Source organism: Acartia tonsa, chromosome 1 (assembly GCF_053477335.1).
Source record: "Acartia tonsa isolate MP-2025a chromosome 1, ASM5347733v1, whole genome shotgun sequence".
Taxonomy (NCBI): domain Eukaryota; kingdom Metazoa; phylum Arthropoda; class Copepoda; order Calanoida; family Acartiidae; genus Acartia; species Acartia tonsa.
The window spans coordinates 45,560,933-45,583,444 of NC_137260.1; the positions used below are offsets into that span (position 1 = coordinate 45,560,933).

The 22,512-nt window shown below is 30.6% G+C and overlaps 1 protein-coding gene across 13 annotated transcripts in view; it reads left to right on the plus strand.

Annotated features, from left to right (window-relative positions):
- The first annotated feature begins 292 nt into the window (after positions 1 to 292).
- Ptp36E (protein tyrosine phosphatase 36E) overlaps positions 293 to 22,512 on the plus strand; it is a 72,270-nt gene continuing 50,050 nt past the window's right edge. For 8 of the 13 annotated variants that reach the window (XM_080163251.1, XM_080163271.1, XM_080163244.1 and 5 more), the window contains exons 1-5: positions 293 to 781; positions 3,746 to 3,976; positions 16,868 to 16,990; positions 17,616 to 17,666; positions 21,993 to 22,083. In XM_080163251.1, the coding sequence (XP_080019377.1) occupies positions 3,874 to 3,976; positions 16,868 to 16,990; positions 17,616 to 17,666; positions 21,993 to 22,083 (368 nt within the window). In that variant the 5' untranslated portion in view covers positions 293 to 781; positions 3,746 to 3,873. The remainder of the gene's footprint in view (positions 782 to 3,745; positions 3,977 to 16,867; positions 16,991 to 17,615; positions 17,667 to 21,992; positions 22,084 to 22,512) is intronic. The other 5 variants (XM_080163303.1, XM_080163319.1, XM_080163337.1 and 2 more) reach the window with 1 other exon arrangement.

Genomic DNA, 22,512 nt, shown 5'->3' on the forward strand with positions numbered 1-22,512 from the left:
GTAGTTTCAAAATATTATTATTTTCATTCAAACTTCTGTAAGAATTTAATTGTTTACTGTTCGAAATCTTGATCAGAGTATTACAACTACAATTTGACATTTTCCTATATGTTAACAAAGATGCATAACTGTAGGTTTTTTAAGGATATTGCATTGCGTTGTCGATGAAATCGTCCCTTTTTTTTTATAAGCACGAGACAAGAGCAATTTTCTCTGATAAATAGTAAATGTCATACAATAATCTATTCGTGTATTTAAATTTATAATTCTAATATTTTGTTTATATTTTCAGCAATTCTGATAAAAATGGAGACCCCCCCTTGGGTGCAAATTTATAACACCTGAACCTACTCCTGTTACACCCATACCCCAATAAACACCCATTGTTGATTATAATCTTCCTGTGAATTTGTAGTTTCAGTGTCTCTGTGTGTATAATATAAAGTTGTACCTGCCCAGTACATTGACCCAGCACGGCTAGCCACGCCACATACACGCACAATTCCATGTTTTTATAAACTTTGCTTGAAATTTTCTCATTTAACAAACTTCTCCTCAAATAAAGAAACATTCCTTTGTCCATTTTGAAGCTTGAAAGCCACCCCAAACTCCAAACTCCTCCCCACCCTCCCCCAACCTTTCCTAGTGCCTGAAACCCCTGTGAAACATTTTCTTGGAGGCTGGGTAGCATTTCCTGTGCTCTGCAGGGGAAAGGCTAGAGGCTAAGTTGGCCGGAATTTGTTTCCAGCGCATTCCACAGCCCACAGTTTGTATTTTACAGGTGATTTTACTTCATAACGTACCAATACATTAAAAAATGAAAACATTATTTTTATATATCTATTTTTTTATTATTGTTGGTTTTATTTGGTATAAGTTATACAAAGTGACTTTTGTAATTATGCTTTTGATTATTCCTTGCTCTTATGACAAAATGACAATAAAAAGTGAATATAAATACTTATATGTATAGTTATTAAAAATTTTATATTTCCACTATATAGTACATATTTTATATTTTGTAAGTTTGATATAATATCAAAACATGATTTTTGGGTGAAATAAAGTGAATCCAGGAGTTCTAACCATGTTGTGTTCCTATCCCTACGGGCTTCTGTAAATCCTTACTTAACCTAACCTATAATTTAAATGTTAACTACTGGTGAAACTGTAGATTTTTATATATTGTTAAAGGGATATAAAAATACCAAAACATATTTTTCTGTTTATTACACGACCTTGAACTCTAAACTAAGCTAGAATGCAACTATAATATTCCCCATATATCTCCCCTATCCTATATGTATCTAGAGGTATGCAGGGAGGGAGGAGACAAAGGGCTGTTTATAACACTAGTCCTCAAAGTCATATAATAACCTTTTCTTATTCTTTGGCTTAACATCTTTTGGGACTTTTATTGAATTCTGATTGGTTGGTTCATTAAGTTGAATGTCCTAACGTTACAACTACCAATTGTAATCTACAGAAGGGGTAATTTTGTGTATTATTATTGGGGTGTAAATCAATTTATCGGCCATGGTCTTATCCCATTAGATCCCTGAGAGCTAAACTATGTTGTCCCTCAAATACACATTTGTGTTGACCTTCTAAATAATATTTCAAGTGCTATGTGCTATGTAAGATCACAGATTATTAGCTAAACTTTCAACAACATGAAACGATTTTTTTGACATGTAAGGCATATTTTTAGTAATTCAAGAGATAATGAACTTGAAAACTCTGCTTAAAAGGCAACAGGTAGTGCAACACATTAATATCAGTTTCTTGGAAGGGTTAGACACCTGATAAAAATATTTTCCCTGTAGTTTTTCCGCAAGCAAAAAGTATCATTGCTAAAATAGAAAAGGCTTTAAATAAAAAACCTTTATAATATTGAGAAAATGTAAAGTAAAAATATTTTCAAATACTAAATTGTTCTATGGTATTTTTCATAAAAGATTTTAACTTTTAACTTTTAGTTACATGTAACATACATTAACTCATGTCATAAATTCAAATTTTGTGATCACTAACGTGTGTGACATGATTTTCTATGTTTTGGAAGCTGTCATCCTTTTTTACAAATAAGCTAATGATATCAAGGATTTAAAGAGGAAAGCTATTTAGAAAATCCTTCTAAATTGTTTGTATTAATCAAGCTGATCATAGAGCAGACCTGTGACTTTGAAAGAAAAGCATACCTGAAATACTTTGGTACAGTCTTTAAACATTTCATTTTTAGATTAACGCTTTTACCTTTTTCAGGCTTTTTAAATTTTATTTAGTATTTAGAATTTAGCCCCTAGCCTCTAAGATATTAGCCCTATTTAAGAAGGTTGGTTCGAAAGAGCAAAATGCATGAATAATTTAGGTGTATCTACCTATCCAAAACAAATAGCTTAAAACCTGCACTGGAAAAAATACTAAGACTTCCTCAAAAGTGCTAACGTCTGAAATCGTAATGTATATAAATAGTACTTACATTAATAAATACAGATTATTGAGATAGATAAAAAAAGACTGTATTTCTTTTTAGTGATTATGAAATATATCAATTTTAAAAACTGATCATTTAATTGTCTCCAGGACATAAATGCCCTGACTTTCTATATCTTGCTATCTTTCTATCCTCCTTGCTATCTAATGTTTCATTCATTCATCTTAACATTTTTATAAATGTTTTGTGTATGGGTCTGTGTGTGTGTGTGTGTGTGTCTGGTTAATTGGGACAGTTTTGGCCATTTTCTAGTTATTACGAAGTTAAAATAATAATTCTGAGTCATTTCTAAAATATTTATCTGTTCTTAAGTTGAAATAAATATTGAATTTAAAAATTAAAAGATATTAATTTTTCAACTAATTCTCAAAATATACAGTCATACATCAAATGCTTTACAAATGTCAAACAAACATTAATTATGCCTTGCCTATACACCAAAAAAAAATATTTTTTAAACTTGAATAATTAAATTTTGTTTCTAATGTTCTAATTAGCGTTAAAAAATAATTTCCATTTTGCAATAAACTGTTAGTAACTGCCATTGCTTTTAATCATGATGAAAAGCTTGAAATAGCGGATGTATAACCCTAATAAAAAGTATGTAAACACACCATATTCCCATTACCCGTCTATGTGTATACAATTTACATATGATAGATGAGAGTAATGTACTAGTAATTCTATTTACTATTTGCTATCTGCTCGCTTCACCAATATGCTATGTAATAGATATATATGTGTGTGTAGTCAGATAAAGAGAATGCCTGTAATCAAATTTGTTAACCGAAATTGGTTTCATAGGCTTTCATATAGTATGTATGTTGTATATGATATGTTTCTCGTATGTGTTACATTAAAAGAGTATCTAGCCTTAATAAAATATTTTTCATTTTAGAAATTATGTAACTATTAAGTGTATGTTATTAGGAAAAATTAAATCAAAAACACATTAAGTAGCAATACTACTGTTTACTTAAATTTGTCTGTCCGTCATTTATATCAATTTAAAAGAAAAAAATTAATTTATTGGCAGATTTTAAAGAAATTTAAAAAAAAAGTCTCCACTGTTATTTTATTAGAAATTTAGATAAAAGAAAATGAAAGACAAAATTTTTAAAATTAAAAGTTGCAACTCCCTTACATTACAATATATATACAGAAACAAACACTTATAGAGTAGCTTAGGCACTTAGACATGGACTAATTATAAGATTTAACTAATTAATTTTATTATTTTTTCTTCAGATTTCTACCGAAGAACAATCAAGTGTAATACATAACCAAGTGAATAAAACTATTTTAGTAAAACAAATCTAATTGAACTGCCTTGCAGCGAGCCTAGCGCTCTCTAGTGAGTAAAAAGTAAACTAATTATGATGGCTCCCGCCTTAGCTCGAGGAGAGGCTCAGGGGGGCAACGATACTTTCCAGACCTACCAGGATTATGCTGGATACGGGGATTCTGCCGGATTTGCAGGTAATATTAAATTCATCGCATCCTATTGTAAATAGCTTTCCGCGGATATAAAAATGTACAAGATGCCGAAGGCATGGGCTTACAAAAAAGGTTTTAATATTATGATTTGACATTTTACATTTGTAGAAAACTGGATATATGCGAAACGATACATGATTTTTTAGTATGGCTTTATGGTTTTAATCCAGCGGATATTAATCTGTTTTAGACTCACTAAGCAATAAGAATTTGTAAAACTATCGCAGGGGTTAAGACGTTTTAACCCAATATCTGGAAAATTTGACTCTGACTTATCAACATCAACAAGGATATCAACATCTATAAAAGCAAAGCGTATCAAATTATAAGGTCCGTCCGACAAACGAACATCAACAAATTTGAAATTAATAACGTCTTTAATATTGTTTAGAACTCGTAGAAATAATTGTATAAATCTATCTCTTTACGGACGGACGAACCGACCCTAATTGTTAAAATTTATGTTTTTGTTAATTCTTGGTTTTATCTAAATGCATAAAAGGTTTAAGTGAAATGAAAAATATAAAATTATAAATTCTGATATACTTAAAATAAGTTAACCTTAATATAATATTGAATGTTTGATGTAACAAATTGATTTTCAATACAAATAAATTCTTTAATGGTTTCTTATCATGGAAAATATAAAAATGCATTTTTATAGATTTTTCAATATACATATGTTAGTAGGGGATGTGAAATGGACAAGGTTCAATTATAAGGCCATTATACTGTTACTTTAAATATCTTGTTTTTAAAAGCGAAGCTTTTCTATAATTAGGGTCGGTCCGTCCGTCCGTACGTCTGAGATGGATAGCTTTTTTCATTAATTTAGGCATGTTAGAATTGTCCTATCGATTTCAAATTTTGAATGGTGATTCCTGTAGTAGATAGGTATGATTTAGAAAGCGTAGCAACTCTATAATCATTACCAGAATGTCCATACGTCCATTTTAAACATGTTGATATTTTACATTTTTAACAACTAATTTTTATGTGATCTAATTATCCGATTGTTCTGATTTTTGGTATACTGATTCCTAGAACAACAAAGTACAATCTTAAAATCAAAGCAACTCTATAATCAAGTCCTAAAAATGTAAGTATGTCCATAAACATTATCCTGTATCAAGAAGTTTTTCAACAAATTTACTCACAATTTTGCGTCATTTATATTCTGATTTTTCAGTTTTAACACAATACAAGTGTTAATGTCCGTTTGTCCTACCGTTTCAGGGCTTCGCTTTTATGGATGTTGTCATCCTTGTTTATATAGGTGTATTGTCAGGGAGGAAGGGGATAATAGACAGTAAATTGTCCAGGTCCCCCGAAGCCAGGTATCTCATTAGTCGGCTTCAAAACTTTGGTGACTCATATCTATTCTTGATTGGGTTGTACAAACCAACAGTATCCAAACTTATCCACCATTGATTTTAATATATAAAATGGTATTTTTAAAATTATCATTTAGTGTCTTATCCCTTATATCCCCGAATGTACTAGGATAGACAAATAATTCTTATCTATAATTTTAGTTTTAAGAATAATCAATTTTAAAATACTAGCGACTTCGCCCCTAGAGGCCTCTAGCGGCACTTAATTCATTAAAATTTAGACTTAAAACAAAATTTTTGATTTTAGTGTTTTTAAAAATAAATAAAAAAAATTGTGGGGGGGGGATAATTTTTTTCTAGAGCGATTTTTCTTGAGTTGGTGGTGGTACCCAGTAGTACTTCAGTGGTTAGCGAGATCCTTCGGTACAAACAAACAAACAGACAGACATCGTTCTACTTTGTATTATACATAATTTAAAAAAGAGAATTAGAAAATAACTGCTTAAGTTAACAATAATTCTTGAAGATGCTTCACTGTATGTATATATAGGAATAAATAGGAAATACAATCGTTTTTCAATATTCTTGTAATTAAACTCTTGAAAGAAAACATAATAAACATTGATTAGGATTTTATAAAGGTATAAACATTTTAGTTTGAGTGAGAGATTTTATTTGTCCTTCAGCAATGCAAGAACAATTATATCAATAGATAGCACAGCAACAACAAATTGATTTTATGAACCTATTAAAAGTGTCTGACTCTGGTTTAGACGTAAAAAAATAGCTAATGAGAGGCCACTATAAATTTTACCATTGGTCAATTACAGTGTATACTGGCCTCTCATTGGCCAATTTTATTTACGTCATAATCAAAGTCAAACACTTTTACTAGGTTCGATTTTATCAAAGATTTTAGCTGTATTACTTCAATAGTAAAAGAAAGTTTGTTCAATTTTGCTGTAAATGTAATTTTAAAATGACATGATAAAAGTAAAATTGTATTGAAGATCATAGCTAGATTTTATTTGTGAGTTCATTTTAGTAACCATAATAGTATGTGTGTGATGTTTTGTTTTGGTTATAATTGTTCTTGCTATTTTATATTCTAGCGGCTACGCCCCTAGAGGCCTCTAGGTGACATCAGGGGGGTGAAGTCATTTTAGTTTTAAGGAGAAATATTAAATGACCAATGAAAAGCTACACTGTAACTGGTTCAGTGGTTAGCGAGATGCTTCGTTACAGACTAAAAAACATACTACTTTACATAGGATGTGTTCAGTGTACACGGTATTTGGAAACCTCATAATTTTTTATGGTAATTCATGGTCAAACATGCCCAAATTATAGGATAGCTGTGCTACTAAATGCCAAAGGAATTTACTTTACTTTAAAATAGTTAAATAAAATATACAAATTGTACTGAGTAAAACATTTATATATATAAAGTTTTTGTGTAGAATAGTTTATGGCAAAGTTGATTTATGAAGCTAGGGGAATGATAAGATTTATGAATTTTGAAATAACTTGAATAGAAAATAATCTTGTCACAAACAGTGCATTAGATTTTAAATCTAAATGTCTTTTAAAAAGATTCAAAAGTAACAAATCAAATAAAAACCTCGTTTGACAAAGAATATTAAATGTTGCTAATTTTATGACTTTTAAAATTTATCAAGTATCTCGGAATATTTATCGGAAATTGTTAGTCCAAATGAGTTGCACAATGTACATACTTTTAAGGGAAGCTTTTTAATTGAATTGCAGTTGTCATAGGCTTCTTTCTCACCCCTCCTTCAATTCGCTAGAGGCTAGGGGAGAAGCAACTAGCTTTACAATATTTCAGTTGAAGAAGTACTGAAAGGAATTTGCAAGAAAACCTACAGTTTTTATTTTGAATATTTATATAAGTACTAGCGTCTACGCCTCTAGGGGTATTTGAAAGGAGGAGAGGTTGATTTTGACCAGTTTTTTAAAAAAAGAAAAGTAAAAACAAGATTCGAGGGGGAGAGGGATTTTTTTTGGTGGGGGGGGGGGGGTTAGTTAGTCGACTACCTATCTTAATTTTGAAAAGGATTATTTTTTTTAACCATCACAGGACCACTGAAAAGTAGAGGCCAATCGGTTCAGTGGTTACTGAGATCTTAAGCTTCAGACAGACAGACAAACATCGTTCTACTTTGTATTATAGATATATGTGAATAAATCCGAATAACCTGAAAAATCCAGAAACTAAGCATTTATGAATAATATGAATGATAAGATTATCTTTTGATAAATAATAAAAATATTATCTAAATATTGTAAATATTCCATAATAGAAAATATTAATTTTCTTCCTAACATGATTAGATTCACACATCATGCTAAGTTTATTATCAACTAACGTCTACTCCCCTGGAGGCCTTGAAGTTCGCTTTAGAGATGTGAGAGGGGGGGGGGATACTTTTTTTACATTTAAGTAATACTATGATTTGGTTTGAAAAGTTTTGCAAATTTTTATTCAATTTGCAAATATGATTAATGTTATCCTTGTTGTAAAGTTTTAGATGATATATTAGAATCAGAGTTCATCGGTGCTTTTCCTTAAAGTCCCTGTAAAGGACTTACACCCCTCCCCTTTGTTTTTTAATGAATTGAAAATTATGGAGGCAAGGTGTTTTTGCCACTGTTGAGGGCCATAACCCTGCATGGCCTATACCTGCAATGTCTTAAAGTTGCAGGTCTAACCACTACCATATATAAACTAGCCTAACTTCACCTAAAATAATAAACCAATAAACGAAAAACTATAGCCCCATAACTTTCAGCTTTATTAAAATAATAAGGGGGAGGGGGTTTCAGTGCCCAACAAGGCTCTTTGAGGGAAAACACTTTTTGTTCAACTGCTTCTGTTCTATTCATTCTGCTTTTATTGTTTCCAATCTTTTTATCTCTCCAGAATTTTACCTGGAGGCAAAATTAAAGAACAAAGTCTCAATAGGAATTTAAATTTTTGTTAAATCATAGAAAACGATAATATAGAGTTACAATTAGAACTTTAATGCTATTTTAGATAAAGCAAATTACAAACATGTTAGATATAATATATCAAGTTTTGAGAATACCTAAAAAATTTACGAATTCTTCCAGAAAATTGTCAGCAATTTTTTACCTATAGTAAAAGTGGTAAGATAATTTTCTTTAAAAACTAGCTTTGAGGAGAGACATTTGAATATTTAATTTTTATAAAAAAAAACCATAAATGCAGAGGAAATATTTTTTACTGTTTGCCTTATACATGAGTGTTTAACACCTATTATTTGATATTCTTTTTCCTTTATCTAAGAATGAATATGATAAAATGTCACCTCGATATCTCCCACAACCCAGGGAAGGAGGGGACATTGGGCTGTTTTTTATAATAGTCCCAAAAGTTTTATGATAACGTTTTTTTTATGAACTTTGGGGAAATTTCCTGAATTATAATTGGTTGGTTCAATAAGTTGAGTGTCCAAACGTTTTAGCCAAAAATTGTAATCTACAGTAGGGGTAATTTTGTGTATCTTCATTGGGGATGAATGTTAATTTATCTTCCATTGTCTTATCCCTTGAGATCCCTACCCACAACCACTTCTTTTTCCAATCTTATCTCGTTTCAACTTTAGATGATTTTGATGTGACAAAAGACTTTCATAAAAAAAGGTTTATTACCGAAGCTCCTCTATAAGTAATCATATCTTGCAATCTATCTGTAAGTTTTCTTTCATTATCTCTTTTGTTTGTTGGCTGATTTTTTACTCTAGCTTTCATTCAGCTAGTAGCGTGGGGATAGCCTTTAGGTGTGATATTTCTTCTTAATGTCTTGTTTAAGGAGGCTTTGACTCTCCCACACTCCCTTTACTAATATGCAAATTATTGAAAGATTTAAAGAATGGCCAGCGTACATTTTAATTGAACAATGGTAGGCCAGTATGCCGTCATTTTTTTTCATTTTTTTTTCATTTCTTCAATCTTTTTTTTTATCTATTTAACTATTTTGAACTGAAGTTTTTCAGTGACTTTTTTGCTACAAAAAATACTTCAATGCAAACGGATATACAAAACTTTTATTTTAACATCTTTAAAAGAAGCTATATCTAAAAAATGACAACATCCATAAAAGCGAAGTTCTGAATCGGTAGGACAAAAGGGCATTAACAGTTGAGTGTCAGAAGCAAAATTGTAAGTAAATTTGTTGAAAAATTGCTTGGTGCAGGATAATGTTTAAGGACATACTTACAATTTTAGGACTTGATTATAGAGTTGCTTTGCTTGTATTATTGTACTTTGTTGTCCCAGGGATCAGTATACCAAAAATCAGATCAATCGGATATATAAATCAGATCAATCGAATATATAGATCATATAAAAAATTGTTGTTAAAAAGTTAAAAAATCAACATGTTAACGATGGTAACGATTATAGAGATGCTACGCTTTCAGAATTGTACCTAACTACTACAGGGATCACCATGCAAAATTTAAAATCAATAGGACAATTCTAACGTGCCTAAATTAACAAAAAAGCTATCTGTCACGGACGTACGGACCGACCCTAATTATAGAAAAGCTTCGCTTTAAAAAATGTTAATCCTCAATGTAAAAATGAATCGTATGGTTAGAATTCTTTATTATATGAGAAAAAAGAATGAAAGAAATATTTTTGACATTCCTTTTTTTACCATTTAGTCTCCAATAATCCGATAATTATACCCTATTCTATAACCATACTCAACTTTCTTGTCCGACCATATTTGCAAAAACATATTAGCAAAATTAGCAAAAGAAATTGTGAGGTTTTTTTTAAGCAAAAGATTATTTAAATTCAGACTGTGAGTACTTTTCATTAACAAAATTTGGAAATTAAGGTAAAATAGAAAAAATTAATTTATCCAACTACAGTTGTAAGGAAGCAATTTATGTGCCTATAAAACATGACGTCATACAATTCAAATGACCAATGATAGGCCATTATTTTAATTGACCAATAGTAAAATGTATAGCATTGCTTTGTCGTAAGGCCAGAACATTTCAGAAATTTATGACCAATCTCCCCCCCCCCCAAAAAAAAATCTGATTAATGCATAATATTGGTCTCAATATGACACTATCTACAATCTTGTATTACACATTACATACAGTAAACCTAAGAATGTGTGTCTATTAGGATCTCAGACACAATAAAGAAATTGTATTATATAAATTTTAGGCTCTTATCCCAATAAATATTCTTTTTAATGAAGAAATTGTATAGGAGAGGTGGGGGAGGATGTTAGTTTTTACCTCTAGAGTAAATAAACGAGCCACTTACATAACTAAAGTATAACAGAAAATAATATTTTTGTCAACTGGTATCCCCCAAACCCCTGTTGTATGAGAATAAAGAATCTGACCCACATATTTTTCTAAATTGAATTTCTACCTCTGGGACACAAAACGTTACAAATGATTACAAAATACTTGAACTAAAACGAAAATGCAATTTAAATATTTATTTTAATAGGCTTATTGCACGTTGGATACATATTTTTGAGATAAGACAATGGCCAATAAATTGATATATATTTTACATCCCCAATGTTGATACTCAAAATTATTCCTTCTGTAGATTACAATTAAACCAACAAATCAAATTTAATATAAGTCCCTAAGGTTGTTAAGCCAACGAATAAAAAAAGTTCGACGTAAGGCTTTGAGGACTTTTGTAATAAAAAGTCCATTGTCCCCTACCTTTCTGGTCATTTCTTCTCTTCTGAAATAGATGTAAACGTGACCAGGGTCAATTTCGATTATTTTTCATCTTTTCAATAAAAGTCCAATAATATGCTGGTATTTTGAAAATTAAACGCGTAATTGGTTCATTTTAGCGGCTAATTCAGAAATGCGTTTTGATCACCTAAGTAGTTTATTATTCATAAATTCATAGCTCACATAATATTGACATTTCATCCATTTTTTTACACTTGTTCCTTTGGAATTGTATATCCTTGTTTTTACAATTTTCCCAACGCATATAAACCATGAAAGTATGAAGAAATAAACATGTATACAACCTAGTTTTATATGCCACTTTTTTCAGTCAATAAAACACAAAAATATTTTCATATCTAGAGCGTTTCAATGCACATAAGTGATATCATAGTTTCTTATCTTCTTTCTACATATATGTTTTTATTTTTTATGAAATAAGCTACTCTATAATTCATTTTAATTCATGGGACAATGTGATTTTCTCGCCTACTATTTAAGATAGACTGCTATTTTTTTAGATTTTCCTTCCCAAAGAGCATACAATATATATATCTTACTTGGTCCGTCAATATGTCGTTCATGCCTCAAAAGACATAAATATATTTTTATATTTCATCGTATCCTTATTTCTCTTTATTTTTTCCATCCCTTTTTTATGACCACTGAACATCTACTGAGCCTAATTTACAGTTGGTCAATTGTGCTTTTTGTACTTATAGATTTGTATTTTGGTGATGATGTCATCCTTGTATTAAATGATTTTGGCTAACTTTAATTTTTTACTTCTAATTTTGAGGTTGGATTTCAAACGTTTATGCTGTACTGGTTATTTGCAATGTCAAATTACTTACTTTTCGAAACAGTTAAATCTTAAATATTAATTAACTTGTTATTGCATCGCTAATCTGGGATAAAATCATCATGCTATTATTAAATCTAAGTGTAAATTAACAGTTTAAAATATGGTAAGATAAAAATATTTGCAAAATTTCTTAAATTTTTTTTAAAATTTGAAACTGAATTTGTATGCAGTGTAATCGAGTAAAATATGCAGATTAAAGTAGATTTGCCAGCATAAGAAATAAATAGTTTGCGCATCAAATAGAAATTATTTTTATGTTGAAAGTTTTGCCAGGGCTCGGAAGTGGCGCTCGCCCAATTTTTCAGCCCAGGCCAGAGCGGTTAGTAGTATGTTATATACGCTCATTACGGCTAAAAATATGGTTAATATTTTACAGTTTGTAAAGTACTCGCAGCTAGACTCGACAGCTGATGATTACCCTGTCCCGTTTTAGAAAAATTTTGTTAAAATTTTTGCCCCCAGCCATAATATGGTTTATTTATGTAAAATAATGAACCATGCAAAATATTTTTTCTGTAATGCAAAAATTGCGATGGCACAAGCACTGCAAAATTTTTAAAATTTGCAAAAAGACCTGTTTTTAAAGCTCTTGTACCATCTCAATTTTAAAGATTTTTAAAAAATTTCAATTCTAGTGTGTCAAAATAAACCTGAAATTTACCAAAAAAAATGGGGGCAGTCTCAATTCTAACATATAATGGAAGAAGGTGTAGCAAGTAATCTTTCAAAGTAAAAATTGCCAGATTTCATACACAAATAATAGGGTTAGGCCGGATTGGATGGATACAGTTATCCGGCTGATCTATAATTCTGGATATCAAGTATTTAGGTTTATATTGACACACTAGAATTGAAATTTCATAAAAATCTTTAAAATTGAGATGAAACAAAAGCTTTAAAACGGTCTTTTTGCAGATTTTAAAAAGTTTGTACCATCTCAATTTTAAAGATTTTTACGAAATTTCAATTCTAGTGTGTCAATATCACCCTAAATACTTGATATCCAGAATTACAAATCAGCCGGATATCTGTATCTATCGATTCCAGCCCAACCCCATTATTTATGTATGAAATCTGGCAATTTTTACTTTGGAAAATTACTTGCTACACCTTCTTCCATTATATGTTAGAATTGAGACTGCCCCCATTTTTTTTGGTAAATTTCAGGTTTATATAGACACACTAGAATTGAAATTTTGTAAAAATCTTAAAAATTGAGATGGTACAAGAGCTTTAAAAACAGGTCTTTTTTGCAAATTTTAAAAACTTTGCAGTGCTTGTACCATCGCAATTTTTGCATTACAGAAAAAATATTTTGCATGGGTCAATATTTTGCATAAATCAACTATATTATGGCTGGGGGCAAAAATTTTAACAAAATTTTTCAAATCCGGGACAGGCTACTGATGATGATCAATCCTAAAAGGTTGCAGTTGCCAAGCCCTGGTATTTGTAACAGTTGTAAGTTGTGTAACCATTTATTAACATTTTTTAAGTCAACGGATTAGATAAGCCAGTTTTTGTTTTTACTGCAAAAAGTTTGGCACATTATTTATGCAGTTTATTCATTTCTGCTACAATATTTCTAGATTCTTTTCATTTATTGTAAGTGTAGTTAATTCGAAACCATTGAATGTTCGAATTTCCTTACAACCTAATAAATAAGACAAATATTCGTTAGCTTCGTGTTGATTGATTAAAAAATTTTACTGCATAAATTACCCAACATTTCCCTCTGTTTTTACTATATGATATTTTATTAATCTTTTTCATAAAACATAATTACAACTTGTAATTGCGGCGCTACTTTTCAAAATAATTGTTCTCATTCTTATTATTTTATAACATAAAAGTAAATGTTTGTAAAAGTGATTGAATGTGGTGGATAATTGGCTCTTGAGTGTGTTTATACTCTATAGGTAGGTTGCAAGGGCATACATAGGATTTGGGTTTGAGCAGGGGAACTATAAACTAATGTATACATACATTTATGATACACGGAATTATCCCTTCTGGTGATTATATTTATTGATTGAAAAGGTTTCTACAACAAAATCATCCAAATTCTTAAAGCCACTGAATGAGACATTGTAATATAATACTTTGGGAACCATCCAGACTAATTTAAGACTAATGTCCCCTCCCTCTCCGTGTTTGATAGGATCGGCAAAGTGGTAAAATTTACACTCATCTATACTCGGAAAATTTCCTTCCTTCAAGAGTTGGGGAACAGGGGGGGGGGGGCCGGGGGGCAATAGAAGGCTGTTAGTTTCCCCACCCCACCTTGCACTATCCAAATGCACGCCTATAATGGCTGGTTTTTTTCTATGTTTATACAATAAAATAATTGGATTTACCCAACATAAGAGCTTTACACAGCTTGTTCCTATCTTTGATGATGAAACAAGGACGATATTCACATGGTCCTTGAGTAGCGAAACTGAACTATATCACATTAAATATATGTGACACAAACTCACACTTTTATTCATTTAAGAAGCCTAAACAATGGGAAAAAATCAATGCTTTTGACGGATCCAAGTCTCAATATCAGTATGATAACAACAAGCTTCCCCTTTTCTTCACTCTCTTCATTCAATATTTGATTTGATAGTGCCTTATGTAATAAATTAAACTGGGATCTTAAGGGATAAGACAATAGCCTATAATTTGATGTACATCCCCAATGATGATACACAAAACTACTCCTTCTGTAGATAAAAATCAGTGGTCGAAAAGTTCAACCACTCAACTTCATCAACCAACCAATCCAAATTCACTGCAGTCCCCAGAGTTGTTAAGCCAACGAATAAGCAATCGTTATTATAACACTTTAAGGAATAGTGTAATAAACAGTCCATTGTCCCCTCTCTCACTGGGAATGAAAACTATAAAAATTTCGGATATGTTACTGTACGGCATCGTGGGGACACCCATGTAATGAGTATTAAATAGGTTGGAATAGTAGGTTATGTTTACCTTATAACCTTATGTTTGCTTTATACATGCTTAAATAGTTGATTATAAGCAATTCAAAGTAGAAAGTTATAACATTAAAAAACCTTACACAAGCGGTTTTTTATTGCGGTGCTTTCCGTCGAGGTGCCTGGCTAGAACATCCGACACCCTCCTCCCCCTAATTAAAATCAAAATAATGTAGGGTAGTACTAATTTGACCTCTATTCCTAATTTCGACGGGTCTGCACTAACCTAACCTGACAAAAAAAACCAAAAAAATACCACCCCAGCCCTTACTTTCAATTTATTTCCTCTATTTGGGATGCACGACTATGAAAACCACTTAGTTTCCTTTTATTTATTTATTTTCAGTCTATTTTTTAACAAAACTATGGAAAAAAATGAGTGTACAGTTCCATTGAAAATATGTTAGTTTGTAGAGCATGTTATTCTCAATGCAGGATTACGTCTGTTTGTTTTACAGATTTTTACTCTCTTGTTTTTCTTAGGTGCACAGTTCTTAACAAAATATGAACAATAATATATCCTTACTTTGTATTATAGATACTAAAGTAACAGGATGTCTGTTTGTGTGTTTGTACCGAAGGATCTCGCTAACTGCTGAACCGATCGGGTTCTCCTTAACAGGGTAGCTTCTCATAGGTCCCGGGAAGGATTTTAACTATTTTGGGGGAGAGTAACACCACCCTCCCAAGAGAAATCACAAAAAATCAAATTATTTTTTTACGTATAGAAACTTGAGCGCAACATAGTTAGGTATCGTAGAAACTTGTATTATTTTTAAAAAATTTAACATTTAAAGTGCCACTAGAGGTATCTAGGGGCGTAGCCGATGCTGTATAATAAAGTTTTTAAAGCAAAATTTATCGTAAGCAATATTGTTATTTTCATCTTGTTTGTAGTAAAAAATATTTAGTTGAAATTTTCACAAATCAGATGAATTTTTGATATTTCTTACACCAAAATGTGGGGATTTGGTAACACGACACCACCCCCCCCCCCACACCATGTAATTTTGAATTAAAAGGCAAAATATTTGGGGATGTCATTTTAATTAATCACCCCTAAGTATCTATTTATTCTACTTCTCCCCTCCCCCTAAAAAACAAATGATAGGCTTGGGTGTCCATGGTTTAAAGAACAACAGTTTGCTTTTTAGTAGTGTAACTCTTTTATATCCAGGTTAAAGTAAATAAATGATTTTATAAACCTGTATGGTTAAAAAATTTAGCAATCTATTATTATTTAACACCTTGAACACAAGCTAACATATTACACTTGAATAATAATGGTCCATTAGCATTAGTATCATTATCAATTAAGCTTTCATGGGGAATAGTATTTTCCATTCAGAGAGAGAAATACATTCTATACAGTTTTATACTAATACAGGTCCAAAAGTGTCAATATATAAAAGTAAATAAAAAGTGTAAGTATTGTTATTTATCTAAATTTATAAGAATTGAAAAATACAACAATTTTGTCTATGCATAAATATTTAGCTGTAAATTTTTCAAACAAGGATGACTAAATTCGCAAAATGGCAAATACGCATACAGAAAGGGGAATTAAGATTATGTTGTTAGTCAATTATTACAGCAGCGCATTCAATAAAATATTAAGTGAAAAACTGACAAATTTACTGATAAATAGCTATACTCTATTTTTTTGCTGTATTGCATGACAGCAAATATTTGATCATTAATGTACCATCATTAGCTTGTTTTAATATTAATCATTCAGCTGTATTTTTTTACATTTTGTAAAATGATTCATAAGTTTTTCTCTGAATAATAAGCTTATTATTTGATATTTTTTTATTTTAAAAAAGATATTTTATTTTAGGAAATATTTATCTTTCGAAAAAGATTTTTAATTAAAGATAGACAAACAAACTTCTCATTGATTATTTCTTTTGTAATTTCAGGTGGGTACGGAGACGGAGGGTATGACGCTGCCTATGATGATGAATATCCGCCACAACGTCCCTACCCCCACCCTGGTATACATGGTCTCCAGTATGGGGGAGACGGTAGACAGTATGCTGCAGGTTGGTTACTTTATATGCTTTTTTTTAATTTCGGTGGTTTTTGATATTATTTTTAATTTTTTTTTATCAATTTAAGGGGTTTAATTTTGGTTGCAGCATCAAAAAGGAATTTTAAAAAAATGTAAAAACACATAATTCAGGGGGGGGGGGTTGATGGACAGCCTTCACTTCCCCCCTATTCAAAGGCTTAATACTAAAATAAGCTGTAGAAATACTTTTTTCTAAAAAAAATGAATGGATTAACATTAAGTTTCTGACAAAATAAAAACGATTAAAATTAATAATGTCAAAAACCACTTGAACTGTAAATAAATAGCTTTGTTACAATTACTTGTTATAAACCTTATGTAGTGTTTAATACGTATGTCCTAATTTTTTTAACTAATTAATTGTAGATCTTTCACAAATAAGCTTCTTTTTATTTCTAAATTCCCTTTTTTTACCCTTAGCTTTTTTTATGGAACCAGCCAGTATTTTCAAGAAAATGAAGTAGAATTATACATTTATTTTTTATTATTTACTTGTTTAATAAATAAAGCAAATCTGGAACTTGATAAACCTGAAGTAGAATTGAAGGACTAATGTATTTGAATGTAAGAAATGAGGCTGGTATGTTTTACTCTAGATGTTGCTACTGGTCTTCACTATGGAGAAGATCCTAGACAATATTCTGCAGGTTGGTCACCAGAATCATTCTGCAGCCAGCACTCACAGAAATACACATCATACAATTACATCTGAGACATACTTTGTAATGCCAATATAACACACGTAAAATGTACAGGGATCTAAAGGAATAAGACAATGGCAAATAAATCAATATATATCCCCAATGATGATACACAATATTCTATTTTCTCTAGATTACAATCATTGGTTGAATCGTTTAGACACTGAACTTAATAAATCAACCAATTAGAATTCATTAAAAGTCTTAAAAGTTGTTAAGCCAAAGAATTAGAAAACGCTATTAAAAACTTTGGGGACTAGGGTAATAAATTTTTCCCTCTCTCCCTGTAAAATTTGGGTCACAGGGGTTAGCATACTTGATTTGTACAGCTTCTATGATATTCTTTTGAAAAAATTTTAGTAACTAACATTTGTACAAAAGTACATTCTTACCGCTGTACAAAGATTGAAAATGATTATTAACAACTTAAAATATTTTGGGAATAAGAGACTATTTTGTAAAGGAATGGGATATTAAAACAAACACTAGCATGAAAAACGTTAAATACACTTGAAGATGTAATTCAAAGTAGGATGATACTGTACATACATGTGTTTTTAAAAATGTCTAACAGTTTGGTTTTGCAGTAATAATATTCACTATAGAATGGTTTGTTTATATGATATTCTATATTATGTATATATTTTGGAAATATTTTGTCATGTCCGTTTGAAAATGATTTTTATGTAATTAGCATGATTTTTTTATATTTTAAGTTATTTAGGTTTTTATATTTAACATCCCACCAAACGTAACGATCAAGCCCCCATCCGTGAATGATATTAAAAGACAAATTGTATACCATTTAGTTTAGGATAAGAAAGGGTTAAGGATCCATTCAAGGTCCTAAATATTAGAATTGGAAATATGAATGGGGGGGGGGGGAGGAGTCCATAAGCCAACAAAAAGAATTATTTCGATTCATTTAAACATTTATCGATAACTTATACAATATACATGTATGACAAATTACTAGACAAAGACAGATGTTCGATCTTATGACACTTGACTATTTGACAAAAAGATAAAAAAATTTTACTTGTAATTTAGCCTCATAAAGAAATAGGTAACAGAAACAGACTTTTAAAAACTAATATCATGTTAATATCCGACATAAAATTTAAACATATTTAAAACAACTGAAACATATATTGATCTTTTTAAAATACAACATTTTTACAACCTACATATTTATTACATGTATTTGGTGCATTATTTGCCAAATGTACCACTTTTCTGCACTACCTCTCCGATTTTGTTAATACTCTATATTTTGGTCCGTTGGGTCATTCAAGGATGCTGGATGGCCAAAAAAAAGTTTCAGAGTCCCTGGATGTCTAGATATCTAGCTATCTATGAAGGTAGGTAACAAAAATGTAAAAAACACCCATTTTTTCACAATTTTAAAAATTAATTTTTTCATCAATCTTACATCCAATCTATACATTTTATACACCAAAATGATCGTTTATTCATGTAAAAAGCGCACATAATGCTATTTTGGCCAAAACTCTAATTTTACAGGGTGTCCAACAAAAAGTGTATTTTGGATATCTAGCGTAATACCCAAAATACCTGTCCGAAAAAAATCATTTTTTTTGGCTTAAATCCTGTGTTTTATCTGTGTGCATATGTGGTATATAACGGTTCGGACCACCCGGGACTATAAGGTTGTCAAATTTCACTTTGGGACACCCTGTAAATGTGATTTTTGCGTCTGTAGAGCTAAAACTTGGTCCAAATTGGCTATTTTTTTCAAATTACTCTAATATGAGTCTTAGTATGTTTGGCCATAGTGTTTTCTGACCAGATCAATATTTTCATATTTTTTGGACACCCTGTATTTTCAAAAAAAGAGAAAAAAATTTTTTGTTTTTTTAAAATTTTTTTTTCTATTTTTAAGTTACTTAAAACTGTCATATAGATACAGATTTTGACTAATAACAATAATATTTGCCTATTTTACAATTTTTTACACTTTTGGGACACCCTGTGCATGTTTTTGAAAAATGATGGTTTTTGCCCATTTTTTGGGGGAAGGAGTCGTTTTAGGGCCATAGACTATTTCTTCATTTTTGTAGAACTTTTCAAGACACATCATTTGTTATTTATGCAAAAACCGCAAAAACCGAACCGTTTTGCCGTTATTCACCACCAAAGGCAGAATTTTTTACGTTTTTTGCCGTTCCCGAGGTTGTAATGGGCATTTGTGGTAAGAAGACGTTGATTTATCAAGATAACTGTGAAATACTTTTATTTAGGCATTTTAATTTACTAAATTTCATGTGAATTAAATTTTTTTGTATATCCAACCGATTTTTGTCAAAAGGAATTTCAAATGCACATGATTTATGTTTCTTTAATCACTTATGTTATAGCAATTATTTATGTTATATTCACTTAATTTTCTTGTTTTAACAATTGAAATCCATCTTGACGAAAAACGGTTAGCTGCACAAAAAATTTTACTTAATATGAAATTTAGTAAATTAAATTACCTAAATAAAAGTATTTAAAAGGGATTTTGATAAATCAACGTTTTCTTACCACAAATGCCCATTACAACCTCCGGAACGGCAAAAACGTAAAAAAATTCCGCCTTTAGCGGTGAATAACGGCAAAACGGTTCGGTTTTTGCGGTTTTTGCATAAATAACAAATGATGTGTCTTGAAAAGTTCTACAAAAATTAAGAAATAGTCTATGGCCCTAAAACGACTCCTTCCCCCCAAAAATGGGCAAAAACCATCATTTTTCAAAAACATGCACAGGGTGTCCCAAAAGTGTAAAAAATTGTAAAATAGGCAAATATTATTGTTATTAGTCAAAATCTGTATCTATATGACAGTTTTAAGTAACTTAAAAATAGAAAAAAAATTTAAAAAAAAACAAAAATTTTTTTTCTCTTTTTTTGAAAATACAGGGTGTCCAAAAAATATGAAAATATTGATCTGGTCAGAAAACACTATGGCCAAACATACTAAGACTCATATTAGAGTAATTTGAAAAAAATAGCCAATTTGGACCAAGTTTTAGCTCTACAGACGCAAAAACCACATTTACAGGGTGTCCCAAAGTGAAATTTGACAACCTTATAGTCCCGGGTGGTCCGAACCGTTATATACCACATATGCACACAGATAAAACACAGGATTTAAGCCAAAAAAAATGATTTTTTTCGGACAGGTATTTTGGGTATTACGCTAGATATCCAAAATACACTTTTTGTTGGACACCCTGTAAAATTAGAGTTTTGGCCAAAATAGCATTATGTGCGCTTTTTACATGAATAAACGATCATTTTGGTGTATAAAATGTATAGATTGGATGTAAGATTGATGAAAAAATTAATTTTTAAAATTGTGAAAAAATGGGTGTTTTTTACATTTTTGTTACCTACCTTCATAGATAGCTAGATATCTAGACATCCAGGGACTCTGAAACTTTTTTTTGGCCATCCAGCATCCTTGAATGACCCAACGGACCAAAATATAGAGTATTAACAAAATCGGAGAGGTAGTGCAGAAAAGTGGTACATTTGGCAAATAATGCACCATTTTCATAATATCAAGCATATTAAAAGGTCTGAGAAACATTATATTTGTGAATTAACTAAGGATAACAAAATTCATAAATTGCGCAGCTCAAAACGTAACTCATGTTAGGCTTATTAGCCAATTTCGTATAATTATCTTTGATAGTAGTTTAAGAGTTCCAACTCAACTACGGGCAAAAGTAGCAGGGAGTCATTAGGCATGACAATCTTTTCACTGAATTTCAGAAATCTATATATAAAAGCATGACAAGATCCAGACAGACGGACAGAGTAAGATATGAAGTAGTTTTGCTACTAAAAAAGGGAGACAAAATATGTATTGAATGCTTACGTAAGGTCTGTTACGTATTATTCCAATATTGAAAAGAAATCAAGGACTATACAAACTCAAACTATTGGTAAAGCTCACTCAATGACAAAATTACATTCAATTACACTTTTCTAATAGAAAATATATTTTCATTATTTTAACTTTACATTTTTAATATCATTTAGTGAAAATAAGATATAAAACATTAAAATTAAGAAAAGAGTTAAAAAAACCGTGAATAGTCTTATGACAAATACTAATTTAATAGTTGCTTCGATACTGTAACATGCATGTTATTGGTTTTATGTTTTTATGATGAGATTTATGACATGAATTCAATTGTTATGTAGAGAATCAAAATTCTGCTTGGACGAAAATTCATTACCAAAAATGTGTGCGTATGTTTAGGTGCCTGGGGCTACGGTGTCGGAGGTCAGCCAGATGACCAACTAGCTCTACCTGACGAAGAAATCGACGAACTCGACAAAAATATGTCTAGGTAAAGTCATTCACAGATCGCAATTGGCTCAAAGGAACGTATGTTAGCCATTAACTTATGACATAATAATAATTTTCGTTTTGAAACAAAATATTGATATTTTTATTATACGAATTTCAAAAACACCTTTAATTTCAATTGGTTGAAATTACTTAGAGCCAAACACTTAGAGTTTTCTTTCAAAATGACTGTTTGCAACAAATACAAATTTGATTATTCAAAATATAACCTGAAACTATTGTTCTCTGTTCAATTTTAGGCCTATTCTGTATTTGTAGCATCGCAATCAAGACCCTTTGACATTTTTTTCCTCCGCCTATTTGTGTCGTGGACAGTCCTTTTAATACTATTATCCCAGTATAACTATATAGAAATGTGAATGATATTGTGGCATTAAGCTCACATAACAGTCAGAGTAATGTACACATA